The sequence below is a fragment of the Planococcus citri genome, chromosome 1 (assembly GCF_950023065.1).
Source record: "Planococcus citri chromosome 1, ihPlaCitr1.1, whole genome shotgun sequence".
In the NCBI taxonomy this organism is placed as follows: domain Eukaryota; kingdom Metazoa; phylum Arthropoda; class Insecta; order Hemiptera; family Pseudococcidae; genus Planococcus; species Planococcus citri.
In genome coordinates, this window is record NC_088677.1 from 79,962,356 (window position 1) to 79,977,125 (window position 14,770).

The window sequence follows — 14,770 nt, forward strand, 5'->3', positions numbered from 1 at the left end:
ATCTGCTTTGATCGAATCGTTCGCGAACGAATCAACTCTGAAATTTTTGTCGATGGATTTGTATGATGTCAAATTTCGAGGTATCATTTTATTTTCATCTCGTTTGATTTCATGGTGAATCATTCGTTCGCAGACGATTCATCTACTTTGATCGAATCGTTCGCGAACGAATGAACTCTAAATTTTTGTCAATCGAATTAATGAAATGTCAAATTTTGAGGTATCATTTTTCTTGATTCGTTCGTGAACGATTCATCACCTTTTAGAATCGTTCGCGAATGAATCATCTTCAACTCTTATTGATGAATTTAATTTGAAAAAGTCAAATTTGCTGCGTTCCCTTTCACCAGGTTCGATTTAGAAAATATGATTGAGTCGTTGCTCAAACGATTTGTCAATTCAATTGTCAATTTTTTCAATTCGTTCGCGAACGGATTAAGTTCAATTTTTGTTGGTGAGAATAAAATTGGCAAATTTCGTCACGTCATCTGTCATCTACATCTATGTAATTCGACTTTCAAACTTTCAAGTTTTAAATGATTTGTTCGTTCGCGAATGATTCATCTCTTGTGAGAAAGTCGTTCGCGAACGAATCATTCAAAATTTTCCAAGGTAAATCAGAGAATGTTCGATTTCTTCGGATTTTGATTTGATTTACAATACAAGCGATTCAGTCGTTCTCGAATCATTCATCGTTTCCGAGCGAATCATTCGCGAACGAATTATGTCTTGAATTCTTGTTCATGGATTCGAATTATCCAAGTATCATATTTTGAGATATTTTATCTGGTCTGATTTATTGATAATCCATCCATTCGTAAAAATTCTATGACTCTGATCAAATCATTCGCGAACGAATCATCTTCAATTTCAACTCTTAGTGTTGGATTCGAAAACATCAAGTTTTGCCTCCTTTCTTTTGCACTGTTTGACCCAGTAAAGATTTAGTTGTTCTCGAATGATTTGTCGATTTTGATTTTTGATGAACTCGTTCGCGAACGAATCGTTGAAAATTTTCCAAGGTAAATTAGAGAATGTTCCATTTTAGCAGGTTTTTATTTGATTTACAATGCAAGCGATTCAGTCGTTCTCGAATCATTCACGTTTCCGAGCGAATCATTCGCGAACGAATCATGTCTTAATTCTTTTTCATGGATTCGAATTATCCAAGTATCATATTTTGAGATATTTTATCTGGTCTGATCTATTGATAATCCATTCATTCGTGAAAATTCTCCCACTCTGATCAAATCGTTCGTGAACGAATCATCTTTGATTCCAATTCTTATTGATGGATTCAAAAATATCAAAGTTTTCCACTTTCTCTTCCACTGTTTGACCTAGTAAAGATTTAGTCGTTCTCGAATGATTTGTCGATTTTGATTTTTGATGAACTCGTTCGCGAACGAATCATTAAAAATTTTTCAAGACGAATCGGAAAATGCTCCATTTCATCAGGTTTTGATTTGATTTTTACAATACAAGCGATTCAGTCGTTCTCGAATCATTCATCGTTTCCGAGCGAATCATTCGCGAACGAATCATGTCCTAATTCTTTTTCATGGATTCGAATTATCCAAGTATCATATTTTGAGATATTTTATCTGGTCTGATTTATTGATAATCCATTCATTCGGGAAAATTCTCCGACTCTGATCAAATCGTTCGCGAACGAATCATCTTTGATTCCAATTCTTATTGATGGATTCAAAAATATCAAAGTTTTCCACTTTCTCTTCCACTGTTTGACCTAGTAAAGATTATTTAGTCGTTCTCGAATGATTTGTCGATTTTGATTTTTGATGAACTCGTTCACGAACGAATCATTAAAAATTTTTCAAGATAAATCGGAAAATGCTCCATTTCATCAGGTTTTGATTTGATTTTTACAATACAAGCGATTCAGTCGTTCTCGAATCAATCATGGTCAGGTTTTCACTCTTTTAGGGTGGGTTGTACGAATCTCGGTCAAGATATTGAACTCAGTTTAACCGGTCGAAAACAATGAGTTAAGCTTAGTTCAGAACTTGAACGAGAATCGTACAAGTGGCCCATAATGATTCATTCGTTCACGAACAATTCATATTTTCTAGGCAACTCGTTCGCAAACGAATCATTCACGATTTTTAATGGCAGATTGACTCAATTTTCACAAAAAACATGAGTTTTTTGACGATTTGTTCGAAAATTTAATCATTTTACATTTTTCCAAAAAATTAGGACTTTTGACAATTTTGACAAAAATTGTTACTTTTTTATAATTTTTACAAAAAACTAGACTTTTTTGGCAACTTTCGCTTTTTTCATACAAAAATTCGCATTTTTTGCAATAATATGTAGACTCTCTGTGAATTTTTACAAAAAACATGATCTTTTTGACCATTTTTTGTACAGTTGTAGGTACAAAGTACATATTTGGATCTTTTGATACCTAATTTGACAATTTTTAAAAAAACAGGACTTTTTGACCTTTTTGTTTTTTTTTTGCCAAAAACTGTACTGTTTGTGAGATTTTACAAAAAATTAGGACTTCTTGATAATTTTGGCGAAATGAGGGCTTTTCAGGTAATTTTGGCAAAACTTGAGACTTTTTCGACAGAAATTAGGACTTTTAGATTTATTAATGACTAATGAGTCATTTTCACAAAAATTGGGATTTTTTTTACAATTTTTACAATAAATGTCAATTTTTTGATAATTTTTACAAAAGGTGACAATTTTTGTTCAAAAAATTACTTTTTACTTTTAGTTTATTTTATGAGACTCTTCCGGAGCAATTTGAAATTTCTGAAAAAAGTGGAAAAATCACTTGATATGAAATGAGAGTTGAATGGAAGGGATTATTCCCATTTGTTCACTTTTCTCCAAAAAAAATGTTTCGTATCAATGTTTATTTGTTTAAAAATCTCCCTTGAAATGACTTTCGAGTTTTTTAAAATTTTCAAAAATTCGTTGAAAATCCAAAAATGAACTTGAGCACTTGAAATTTTGGTGGGAGGGGGGGTTCAGGATGTGAATTATTGATCTAGACTGATTTTGCTCAAATATTGGAAATTGGCAATTTCAAAAAGTTGGACTATTCATTTTCTCTTAAATTTGAGCCAATTGTCTCTCAAAACTTGATAATTGACTAATTTAATCTAATCGTAGCATTTCTAACCGAAATTTTCTTTTTCTTCTGTTCGACAGGCTGTTCGTTGGTATCCTGCATCGATATAATACTAGGGCCCGAATTACCTCAGAAATTACTCGTACAATATTTAGACGTGACGGATTGCATTTCAATTCACGATTCTAGTCTGCGTATTATTTTACGTAACTGCCCTCAGCTGATGTACTTGTACCTGAGAAGATGCAGTAGAATAACAGGTAAGCTAATAATGATGGACAACATTGTAAACTCGTTATACGTAACGTAAATTTACGACCAGACAGTTCTTTCTCTCTGTCTGTCTCTCTGTCTCCATGTACTCGTACCTCTATTCTATGTACTAATGCTCGTTTATTTTTTTTTCCTTTCGCAGACGCCGTAGTAAAATTCGTACCGTTTTATTGTTCTTCTCTCCGCGAGCTGAGCGTTTCCGACTGCCATCTGATAACGGATTTCGCCCTGTACGAGTTAGCCAAGCTCGGATCGAACTTGCGGTACTTGTCGGTGGCAAAATGCGGCCAAGTTAGCGACGCTGGACTGAAAGTGATCGCGAAACGATGCTATAAATTGCGTTACCTCAACGTACGAGGTTGCGAAGCGGTCAGCGACGATGCTTTGGCAGCAGTCGCTCGCTCATGTCCTCGTCTGCGAGCTTTGGATATCGGTAAATGCGACGTATCCGACGCTGGTCTCAAAATACTCGCGGAAAGTTGCCCTAATTTGAAAAAACTTAGTCTAAGGAATTGCGATCTTGTGACCGATCGAGGTTTACAATTCGTGTGCTATTATTGTCGAGGGCTGCAACAGTTGAATATTCAAGACTGTCAGATATCCTTAGAAGGGTACAAAGCGGTTAAAAGGTTTTGCAAAAGGTGCATTATCGAGCATACGAATCCGGCTTTCTTTTAAGCTCGTATATTGCTCTCTGGAATCGTAGTAAGGTATCCTTTAGTTCTTTAAAAGACTGCGGTTACGAGATTATAGGTGCCCTTTTTTTGATTTTCAAATTGTAGTATTACCAAACCTTTTACATAGTACTTTTGTTCGTATCTTTCGTATTTTTTTTTTTTGCCATTTTGACTGTGATTTTTATTATGTTTTTGTAGGTATTCTTTTGTATAAAAGGTATTTTCCCCCCCTCTGTTTTTTTTCTCTAGTGCCTTTTTCTTGTCCCTTTATGTACCCCATTGCGGATCTTTTTTTTATTTTTTTCGAAACGTAATGGTGGTCGGTGTTAGTTAGAAATGAAACGAAAACTTGTACCAACGTTACTTAAGAATAATGATGGTTAAAATATAAAAATTTTTGTTAATTTTTGTCTTCCGATAACGCCGAATATATTATTTAACTTTTATGCTTTAATTACCAGTATTAATATTAGAGTTAGATTTATTAATCGATATTAGTACTTAGTTAACGTTGTTTTAAATACCAGTATTTTGTTTTGTTTCAGCTGTGAAAAGATGTAGTAGTAAAACTGAGTATTTTTTTACGAATTTTTTTTTTCTTTTGTATCATAGAAAATATATCATTTTGATGATGAGATTTTAAATGGTATTTTCCTTTGAAATTTTATTATTCTGTAAATCCGTGCTCTGAAGAGAAGTGATAAGATTGTCTTTCTGAATAAATAGTCTCTTTTGAAGTTGAAAAATATCAAAATTTCATTTTTAAAAAATATGTAAAGAAATAAAGAAAATACAATTTATTTAATTTTGAAAAATACATAAAATGTTTTTTTCTCAAAAAGCTAAGAAAATCGATGTTGGTCACGGTCATACAGACATTCTTAATTGTTTAAAACTTGAAACGTGTTCTAAACACCGGCATATGACAATAGGAGTAATTGCACCCCTCCCCCGCCAATCCTCCGGGACAACTTTTTTCTTAAAGGGGACATCCTAAGGAACATTTTAAAGCACACTTGCCCAAAAAAAAGTTTTGTTGGCCTTACTTACAAAATGGCGGCCATTTTGATTGACAGGTCAGCCGAAATCGCAGATTATTTTGCATTCCAACATACTTAGGACTTGCACGAAATTTTTCAAACCTTACAAAGTTAGATCGAAAGATCATGCAAAAATTTATCACCTGTCAAAATTTCAAGTGCCAAAGTGCGTTTTTCGATTTTTGGTGAATTTTTGAAAATCCAATTTAGGCCAAAAATGAGGGAAAAAATCAAAATTTTACCAAATTGACCAAGAAAGCTGAAATTTGGGATATACCCTATTTTCGACATGCCAAATCAATTGGAAACGGTTTCAACCCGTTTTGAGCAGTTCTGGAGCCTCCAGCAGATTTTTGAAACTCGAAATGCACACAAAATTCCATCAAATTGGAGTTGTAAAGCTCAAATTTATTCTAAAAACTAATTTCAATACGCTACAAAGTACTGCAGGTAAATTTCAAGTCATTTTAGAGCCTCCAGCGACTTTTTTGAAAATTCCTGGAGCCTCCAGCAGATTTTTAAAACTCGAAATTCCCACAAAATATCATTAAATGGAGTTGGAAAGCCGAAATTCATTCTGCAAACTGATTTTAATACGCTACGAAGTTGACTGCTGGTGGATTTCAAGTCATTTTAGAGCCTCCAGCGACTTTTTTGAAAATTACTGGAGCCTCCAGCAGATTTTTGAAACTTTAAATTTCTCCAAATTTCATCAAACTGAGATGGAGAGTCGAAATTCATTCTGCAAACTAATTTCAATACGCTACGAAGTACTGCAGGTGAATTTCAAGTCATTTTGGAGCCTCCAGCGACTTTTTAAAACTCGAAATTCTCACCAAAATATCATTAGAGTTGGAAAGCACGAAATTCATTCTGCAAACTAATTTCAATACGCTACGAAGTTGACTGCTGGTGGATTTTAAGTCGTTTTGGAGCCTCCAGCGACTTTTTGAAAGTTTGTATGGCGTTTTTTTGGAAAATTGAAATTTTCTAAAAGTTGCTGGAAGATTCAAAACCATTTGAAACCACCATGTAATCTGCGAAGTAAATTTCGGCTTGCCAACTCCATTTGATACATTATAATGTTGCAGGAATTTCAAGTTTCAAAAATCTACTAAAGGCTATCGCAGATTTTGCGTTCCAACAAAGGACTTGCACGAAATTTTTCAAACCTTACAAAGTTAGATCGAAAGATCATGCAAAAATTTATCACCTGTCAAAATTTCAAGTGCTAATGTGCGTTTTTCGATTTTTGGTGAATTTTTGAAAATCTTAAGTATTTAGGCCAAAAATGAGGGAAAAAATCAAAATTTTACCAAATTGACCAAGAAAGCTGAAATTTGGGATATACCCTATTTTCGACATGCCAAATCGATTGGAAACGATTTCAACCCGTTTTGAGGAGTTCTGGAGCCTCCAGCAGATTTTTGAAACTCGAAATTCCCACAAAATTCCATCAAATTGGAGTTGTAAAGCTGAAATCTATTCTAAAAACTAATTTCAATACGCTACGAAGTACTGCAGGTGAATTTCAAGTCCTTTTAGAGCCTCTAGCGACTTTTTTGAAAATTCCTGGAGCCTCCAGCAGATTTTTAAAACTCGAAATTCCCACAAAATATCATTAAATGGAGTTGGAAAGCCGAAATTCATTCTGCAAACTGATTTCAATACGCTACGAAGTACTGCAGGTGAATTTCAAGTCATTTTGGAGCCTCCAGCGACTTTTTAAAACTCGAAATTCCCACCAAAATATCATTAAATTGAGTTGGAAAGTCCGAAATTCATTCTGCAAACTACTTTCAATACGCTACGAAGTTGACTCTGATGAATTTCAAGTCGTTTTGGTATAATTTCAGAAGGTCAACGAACACATAATTGGATCAAAAATAAATTTTTTTACCTTGAGAATGATTAAATAGGGGTTAGAGGTCAACACCTGCAAAAGGCACATCTGTTATCATCTGTAGTAAGCACTATCTCACAGTATGTGCCCAATTTGGACTCCTATTAGGATCACTGATAGTGGTAGAGGAGTCCAAAGGCTAAGCAAAGCAAAAAATGACACCAAAATTCGCTCTTCCAACATCAAAATCTGCAAGACTTACCTATTAGTGGCATCTTACAATTTGTTGTATAAAAAAATTACCTTGCTTGGAGTATACTTGAACATGAGCAGAGAAGTACGTCATTTTTCTTGAAGGCTGAATACTTCAATTCAATCTTATGATGTTGATCAATGCTCAACATCTTCATAATATTCATCTTACTCTTCAGTGCGAATAACGAAATCTCAAATTGAAACCTCTCACTCCAACGTGAGATAATCAGATGCAATCTTCATCGATAGTCTCAGTAGATTTCTGAATTCTGAAACTTGAATGGAGATGAAAGGATGTAAATTTACTCTGCATTCCAATTTTAGCACTCTCTGGAGACGACTTCAGGTGGGTTCGAGTTATTTTGGAGCCTCCAGCGATTTTTTAAAAATTACTGGAGTCTCCAGCAGATTTTTGAAACTTGAAATTTTGTAATTTTGGCATTCCAACAACATTGGTAAACATTTTTTAATAGCCCAAGATTACCTAAATCTTCGAAAAAAAAGTCAATAAAAATTCACAGAAAATGAGAAAAACGAAAAATTAATTTGAGCAGCTGAAATTTTTTCCAGGGGCTAAATTTATAAGGAATTTTTGAAGCTGCAAAAACTGGAAGTTTGTGCCCTTCTCTCTTCGCTTCAAAGGACAAGGACAGTCTTCCTCCCCCTTCCCAATTGTAGTGGTTCTTATCCTTATCTATGCATGATGAAATATTCTTTTTGAATTTCATCACTCCCTAGTCAATCATGACGATGGATATAATAATTTGACTATTGCATTTTTGTTTAGAGTCTTCTCTCGTATTATTATTTTACCTACTTGACTTTTCGTAATACTGTATCATGATCTCAAATAGAGTTGTTGCTGCGATGGGATCTTCCTCATGTATTCGTTTTTTAAGCAACAGTCAAGGAGTCTTCTATTGTAAGAAGGTTTGTTTCACGATAATTATATTACGTACTTATTTATGTCGTTGTTTTGACGAAAAATATCAATTCATCTGAGCATTTATTAGTGAAAATCACTAATTACAATCTATACTGTTTTTCAGACTGAAACTGATAATGGCAAACAAACGAATACAGAAGGTGAAAATGGTAATGGAGAAAAGATTGACGAGGTATTTTGCCCATCTTGATTGAGGTTTCTCTCTTCATTTTGTTATCGTAGATTACCTAATTTGTTGTGTTGACTTTTCATCAGCGTAAGGAAGAGTTTCAAGCTTTGTTGAAAGAAGTCGATTCCGTAAAAATTCGAAGTGAATTGAAAGGACGTATATTTTGTCTCATTGAAAGCCTGTCTGAAGAGAGAAAAAATCACCTATTAGCACTCGAACGAGCTACCAAAGCTGAATCAGACAGAGTAAGATTTATTTTGTTACTCGTAATATAAATTCGTCATGTTTCGGAGAAAAACAAAAGAATAAAGCACGCAAAATGATCAAAATGATCATCTAGTTGAGGAAAGAATCGAGACTGGAGAATCTGCAATTCTTTTACAATTTTAGTTTACTTTCTAGCTATTTTTTAAATTTATTAAAAATTTCAGAATATTCTGTCGGCTGCATTGTTACCCTACTACGCAATTGTAAGAACCAGAGGCCGCGTAGAATACTGGGAAACAATATTTGGCTCAAAATACACACATCCCACGCCGGTTTCATCAGAATTGGAAGCCAACCCGATAGCATCGTACGAGTTTCACTCGATGAAATGGCAGTGGATTTGGGAGAATTGCGAAGACCCACGATTCGCGAAAATTAAAGACGCAGCCATCGTAGAATTCAACAACGATACGATTTTAGCCAAACAACAACTGAGCACATCATTCGCTAGGCTGCAGATGCTCTTAGGTACATTCGGTTCCGTATTCGTGCCTGAAAGGTCTCTGGCAAGGAAGTCAGCGTTGACTCGATGTTAGACGCTTTAGCAGATATCCAAGAGTTTGATACTGTTATACTAAAATGTGCCAAATTAGCGTGGCTATAATTAGGTGCATATTTATACGATTGTCAATTCGATCTCTGTTTGTTATCGTTATTAAAAAAATGCTGTTCAATAAATTTAATTTGGGTATCTTCATGCTAAATTCTAACTAAACTAACTAGATCAAGGTGAAGGTGGGAGGGGAGGGGAGGGGGTTATAGGTCAAAATTGAAGAAGAAATAGAATTTTTTTCACCTTGAATGGAGTAAGGAATTAAGAGTGATTTTAGATGACCCTATGAAAAGATGACATTTCTGTGATTTTAAACTTTTTTTGCACTTCTAAAAAAATCTCATTCACCAAAATTTGACCACTTTCGACTACTCATTAGAACAACAAAGCCAGGACACTAAATGCAAAAAATTTTAAAGAGACGAATTCCAAGTCAGCTGCCATTTCAGAATATTTGACAAAAAAATAGATAAAAATGGTTTTAATAAAACAAAGGTATATTGTTGAAAATGGTTTTAAAAAAACAAAGGTGGTGCCTATTTGGACATAAGCAGATACGTCTCTTTCGCTCTCTCTCTTGAAGCCCTGGACCTGGATACTTCAATTCAATCTTATGATGTAGATCGATGCTCAACATCTTCATAATTAATATTACGCTTCAGTGCGAATAACTCAGTCTCAAATTAAAACCTCTCACTCGAACGTGAGACGATCAGATTCAATCTTCATCGATAATCTGCACATCGTCTTCCGATTTCTTATCTTCAGAATTATCTTCTTCGTCTGTAAAGTGATCACTGATTAGAATTACACGAACATCGAAACACATCGTCGAGTAAAAATACAAAATTACCTGACTCCTGGATATCAAACTCATCCTTGATGTGTTTCAGAACTACGTAAATCGTTGGATACTCGATGATGACTTTTTTTCTTAAATTTTCTCGAAGAGAAGCATCCATCTCGAGTTCATAAAATCTTTACGAAAAAAATGCCATTTAAAAAATCATCGAATTACATTTTATTACGAGAATAAATACTCACTTATTAGGAATTTTGTCGGCTTTCAATAAAAGCGTAACACCGCTGTGGCCTGCCGAATAGTAAAATTCCAATTCTGGATTTTGTTCCGAAGGAGACAAGTATTTGGAGACAATTTTACCCAGTTTTTCTTTATCTAAAACTCTATACGAAGACATTCGTCAAATATATACGTTTCTTCGAGTAATAATTAAACATTAATGAATGAAATTCGAGTCTCACCTTTCATCGACGTAAGTTACTTCACTGGTGGACCCAAAAAATACCCATTTAATACGCCAATACAGATCTCTGGTTTTCCAATCGTAATACGTGGTGTTTTCTTTGTGTTTGGAGAAGTTCTGTGGCAGGTATTGCAATGTAACTCCTCTGTTATACGCTGCACCTCGTAATTTATGGAGTTGCTGCGAACAGAATAGAAAATTGAAACTCAATACGAATAGAAACAATGAAATATACCTCGTTCGTAGTAAAATCCGGCAACTTACAATGGGTAATTCTGTATTATGTCGAGTGTATCTTTTGTTTACATCTTTCTTGTATTTGGTAACGGTTTTTTGAATATCTTCCAAAAGACGGTAATCTGAACGTGAAAAGTTGATTAGAAAAATCATCGATTCGGATGCGAGAACATGTACAAGATGTACTAACCTGAGAGTAAATCGAGATTGGTGAATTTGTTTATAGGTTTGTATAAAGTTCTATCTCGGTTTCCGTCACATTCGAGCTCGGTTTTATGAATACGAACGCACTGTATCGAGCATGTCTTCACTTCGCATTTAGGACAGGTGTATTTAGCTTCGTTGGCAGCACAAACTTCGCAAGGACCTAATCTACAAAATTCGTAATTCGAGATTATAACTTGGTACAGAATGATGAGAAAAATTTACCGGATGAAAAAATTACTTTGGAATTATCGAAGGTTTGCAGTCCACTTCCATCTTGGTTATTTCAACATGAGTTTAGAGCTGTTGAACGAATGGGAATTGCTTATTTGTAAATTAACGAAACAATCTTCCAATATTAATGCAAACTTTCATTAAATTTTACTCAGTTTATCGAAAAATTATTATCAAACACGTGCGTTCGTTTTCAAAACACGTCAAGGATTCATAACACGTATACTGGATCGCGCAACGTAAAAATCCACCCTCTCGTCCCCTCCCGCCATTTAAAAATCAAAACATTCTCAATGTTTTTTTCTGTGACCGTAGTCAACAAAAATCAGCTGTTCGATGCAAACTTTCTTATCTGTAATTTAAAATCTGTGAGATGAAGATGTCCATTGTCTGTGTCCAAAAATTCTCGTAGTCGCAGTATTTTTGAGAATCAAAAGTGAATTAATTAGTTGAAAAATCTCGATTAATAAATTAATTTAAACGTCAAATCTGATATCGTGTGTTAAAAATTGAAATAGTACAAACAAACGTTCGAGAAACCCAGCCCAAAGGTACATTTTCAAGTATAATGTAACGATATAATCGGACGAAAATTCTTACACCTTAGCTGCAGTCCCAAATACAGGTAATTATTTATTTACCTACGTAGTCATTATAAGTACTATCGAATCTGTAGTGTTGGTAAATATTAATCATTTAGTAATTCGAAATTCACGATGAAAAGAAAATTGACTAAAAATTGCCAATAGTAGCAGCTTTGCAAAAATTAAAAATTAATCAGTCTATCGAAACGTATGGGATTATGGGATCGGAGTTGTTCTAATTTCGCTTGTTGTGTTTATTTTGAAGTAATATTGATATTTTGCGTTCGCTTTTCTGTATATTTTCTTAATAATATTGCGTTATTATTCGACTATCTACTAACCATCTTTGTAAATATAATCTAGTACATAGAGTAATGTAACTAAAAATTATTTAATGTCTTCACACAGTGTAAAAATGGATTATGAGAATGACGACGATACATCTGACGAATTAGAGCTGGATAATTACTACGAGCTTCCCAAATTACCGACTACGTTTTCGTATAATTCGAGAAAAACAGACACCAAGAATGAATCGAACTCGACAATCGGTCTTCCGCTTAGGAAGAGCATCATGGTTGGTAGCAGTTATCAAGCCACCATTCCAGAGCTGATTAAAAAACCTCCTTACGCCGATAAGAAGAAACCGTACAGCGGCGAAGACAAGCTACTCTGGAGTCCGTTTAAAATAAACGACAAAGAAGTCGAAAAATATTTATCTAACGTACACAAGATAAATTACGAAAAAGCTCGAGGAATTACAGCCATACCTCGAGGTACTCATACCCGAGACGATGAACAAGCTTTGTACACATTGCACCAGTCCGGTTACAATATTGATAAAACGTTACAGAAGATAAAAGGTGCTCCGGTCAACACCGATACGTCTTCGTACTGGTCCGAAGAAGAATGCAAAAGCTTCGAAAGCGGTATACGAATCTACGGTAAAGAATTCTTCCTCATACATACGAACAAAGTGAAATCACGTACGGTTGGCGAACTCGTGCAGTTTTATTACCTTTGGAAGAAAACCGAACGACACGATGTGTTCGCCAATAGAGCTAAACTGGAGAAGAAGAAGTACTCGTTGCATCCTGGAGTGACGTTTTTAGAAGATCACGATGAAAATAACTCATATAAAGACGGAACGTTTACGAACATACAATGTTTAATTTACGGCGATGCGAAAAAATTTCATCGCGGTACCGATTTAACTAGTCATGGGTATTATGACAATAATTCGGCGGGTGAAAATAAATCCAAAAGTACGTGGAATAATCACTTGACTTCTGGTAACTCGCACGTATGATGTTGGTCAACGAATTGTACGACTTTATCGAAAATGGCATTTATCATTGTATAAATTTTCGAGACCCGATTACGTTGTATAATTAATATTTTAATTCGTTTTTTTTACAGTGTGGTTCGAACGTACGAACGAATTTTTTAAAAAACATTTTCTATTCGATTACTACTATACATATTGCCTATATATTTATCATTGTATGTAAATAATGAAGAAATCAATTGTACTGTAACTCAATTTTTAGTCACGTATGTTTTTATTACTCGTTTTAATACTTTTCTTTTTTAAAATTACGTGTGAAATTTTACTTGTAAATATTCACATCTTTACCTGAGACTCTTCTTCCTTTTGTTTTGTTTTTTTGTTTTTGTTTCATGATACGTTTTATTTATTATTGTATTGTGTATAAATTTGATTTTATTTTGCTCTTATGTATGATTGTTTCTTTCTGAGCTTATTATATTGCTTCTTTAATATATGCTATTATTATATTTTTATTTACTTTTGCCTTTTACCAGCGTTTATGATGGTTTTTATTTTTTATTTTTTTTGGAATGGATTTAAATCGGTATTAATTGATTGAATGACGAGAATTCGTTGGTAATCTGACGTACAGAGTGTTTTTTAATTACTCGGATCAAAATGTTTTTCTGTTATCTTCGTTGATCTCCCTGCTCTTTATTTTTTTTTTTTGCCAAGTTTAGTAATTTTATCTGAAATTCATATTCTAGGATGAACAACAAAATGAGTGAAAAAATTTACTCTCGTTGCAATAAAATGATATGTTTGAAAACTGCATGATTAAGTTCGATGCCTACAGCTTCTGTATACAAGCCTACTTAGTAAGAGCTAAGAGATTGCAAAATTTCCTTTCAGTTTCAGTTTTTGCTTCACAGAAATAGTTATTCACTAGCGTATTACTCAATTACTCATCTAAGGAATCTACAGCATCATTCCATGATTTATTATGATCGAGATTCTGAACTTGCGTCTTTCGAAATCGTTGGTATTTTTTATTACACGAAGTCAACCATTTGAACCATTCATCAGATGGAAAATAATTTAGTATAAGTCTCTAATCTGTTCAAAGGAAGGTTCGCTCATGGAAAAATGATTGGATTTATAGTTAGTCGCATCTGGATCGAAGATGATTGTGTCCAGCTCTGATTTGATTTGACTTCATCAAATTTGAACCGGTAAGGTTGGGTGAGATCGGCTTATGATGGAATTGAAAGAATGCACGGTTCTTACACATCATGATCTGATCTACCTAAGTGCTTCAAATTAAACAGATCTGATATGAGACCTTGTCAGATCAAATTAGAGGAAAAAAATGTTCGTGGTTCTGACCTAATCTGATCTTTTCAAGTGATCAACATCTTATCAGAACTCAACTGTTTGATCAAGACAGATAAGATACGATTGTTGTACCTATCAGTTTGATAACTTGATAAGTACAGATTTGATCTTGTGAGATCAGATCAGCAGATTCAGACAGTCTTTTCATCTGATTTCAATTTATTTTATCTGACAAAAAGTAGATAGTACAAAAACTCTTCATCAGTTCACAATCATCAGTGATGATGATGATGAGTATTGATGAGTTTAGATCAGATCAGATGTATGTTATCTGTGAGATCATGTATGATCAGAATTATTGGATTACTTACATCAGATCATGCATGTTTGATTTGATCAGATAAGGTAACAAGTTAGATCAAATCAGCAAATCTATTAGATGTTCTCATCATGGCTGAGTACAATGATTTGGAATTGATGTCAATTGTCAGGTCAAATCAAACAGCTGT

The 14,770-nt window shown here is 34.2% G+C and overlaps 4 protein-coding genes across 4 annotated transcripts in view; 3 read left to right on the forward strand and 1 right to left on the reverse strand.

Moving 5' to 3' along the window:
• LOC135836260 (F-box/LRR-repeat protein 7-like) overlaps positions 1 to 4,694 on the forward strand; it is a 41,805-nt gene extending 37,111 nt beyond the window's left edge. Inside the window, exons 4-5 of the mRNA XM_065350984.1 lie at positions 3,190 to 3,369; positions 3,525 to 4,694. Coding sequence (XP_065207056.1) covers positions 3,190 to 3,369; positions 3,525 to 4,060 — 716 coding nt within the window. The 3' untranslated portion in view covers positions 4,061 to 4,694. The remainder of the gene's footprint in view (positions 1 to 3,189; positions 3,370 to 3,524) is intronic.
• Positions 4,695 to 7,898: 3,204 nt separating this feature from the next.
• On the forward strand, positions 7,899 to 9,272 carry LOC135836279 (uncharacterized). The gene is made up of 4 exons (XM_065351018.1): positions 7,899 to 8,127; positions 8,247 to 8,315; positions 8,399 to 8,557; positions 8,744 to 9,272. The coding sequence occupies exons 1-4, from the start codon at positions 8,038 to 8,040 to the stop codon at positions 9,113 to 9,115; spliced, it is 690 nt and encodes a 229-aa protein (XP_065207090.1). The 5' UTR covers positions 7,899 to 8,037; the 3' UTR covers positions 9,116 to 9,272.
• Positions 9,273 to 9,608: 336 nt separating this feature from the next.
• LOC135836328 (box C/D snoRNA protein 1) lies at positions 9,609 to 11,277 on the reverse strand. The gene is made up of 7 exons (XM_065351107.1): positions 11,080 to 11,277; positions 10,825 to 11,006; positions 10,662 to 10,756; positions 10,396 to 10,577; positions 10,177 to 10,317; positions 9,986 to 10,110; positions 9,609 to 9,915 (listed from the first exon to the last, which is right to left on the reverse strand). The coding sequence occupies exons 1-7, from the start codon at positions 11,112 to 11,114 to the stop codon at positions 9,851 to 9,853; spliced, it is 825 nt and encodes a 274-aa protein (XP_065207179.1). The 5' UTR covers positions 11,115 to 11,277; the 3' UTR covers positions 9,609 to 9,850.
• Positions 11,278 to 11,440: 163 nt separating this feature from the next.
• On the forward strand, positions 11,441 to 13,469 carry LOC135836322 (mesoderm induction early response protein 1-like). The gene is made up of 2 exons (XM_065351094.1): positions 11,441 to 11,697; positions 12,065 to 13,469. The coding sequence occupies exon 2, from the start codon at positions 12,072 to 12,074 to the stop codon at positions 12,963 to 12,965; it is 894 nt and encodes a 297-aa protein (XP_065207166.1). The 5' UTR covers positions 11,441 to 11,697; positions 12,065 to 12,071; the 3' UTR covers positions 12,966 to 13,469.
• The last annotated feature ends 1,301 nt before the right edge of the window (positions 13,470 to 14,770 follow it).

Excerpts from the sequence above, each read along its gene's own strand:
- LOC135836279 (XM_065351018.1), top strand. The coding sequence starts at position 8,038 with ATGATCTCAAATAGAGTTGTTGCTGCGATGGGATCTTCCTCATGTATT. Across the intron at positions 8,316-8,398 it reads ATGGAGAAAAGATTGACGAG|CGTAAGGAAGAGTTTCAAGC; the intron begins GTATTTTGCCCA and ends ACTTTTCATCAG. Across the intron at positions 8,558-8,743 it reads CCAAAGCTGAATCAGACAGA|AATATTCTGTCGGCTGCATT; the intron begins GTAAGATTTATT and ends TAAAAATTTCAG.
- LOC135836328 (XM_065351107.1), bottom strand. The coding sequence starts at position 11,114 with ATGGAAGTGGACTGCAAACCTTCGATAATTCCAAA. Across the intron at positions 10,111-10,176 it reads GCCGACAAAATTCCTAATAA|ATTTTATGAACTCGAGATGG; the intron begins GTGAGTATTTAT and ends TTTTTCGTAAAG. Across the intron at positions 9,916-9,985 it reads GTTTGATATCCAGGAGTCAG|ACGAAGAAGATAATTCTGAA; the intron begins GTAATTTTGTAT and ends ATCACTTTACAG.
- LOC135836322 (XM_065351094.1), top strand. The coding sequence starts at position 12,072 with ATGGATTATGAGAATGACGACGATACATCTGACGAATTAGAGCTGGAT.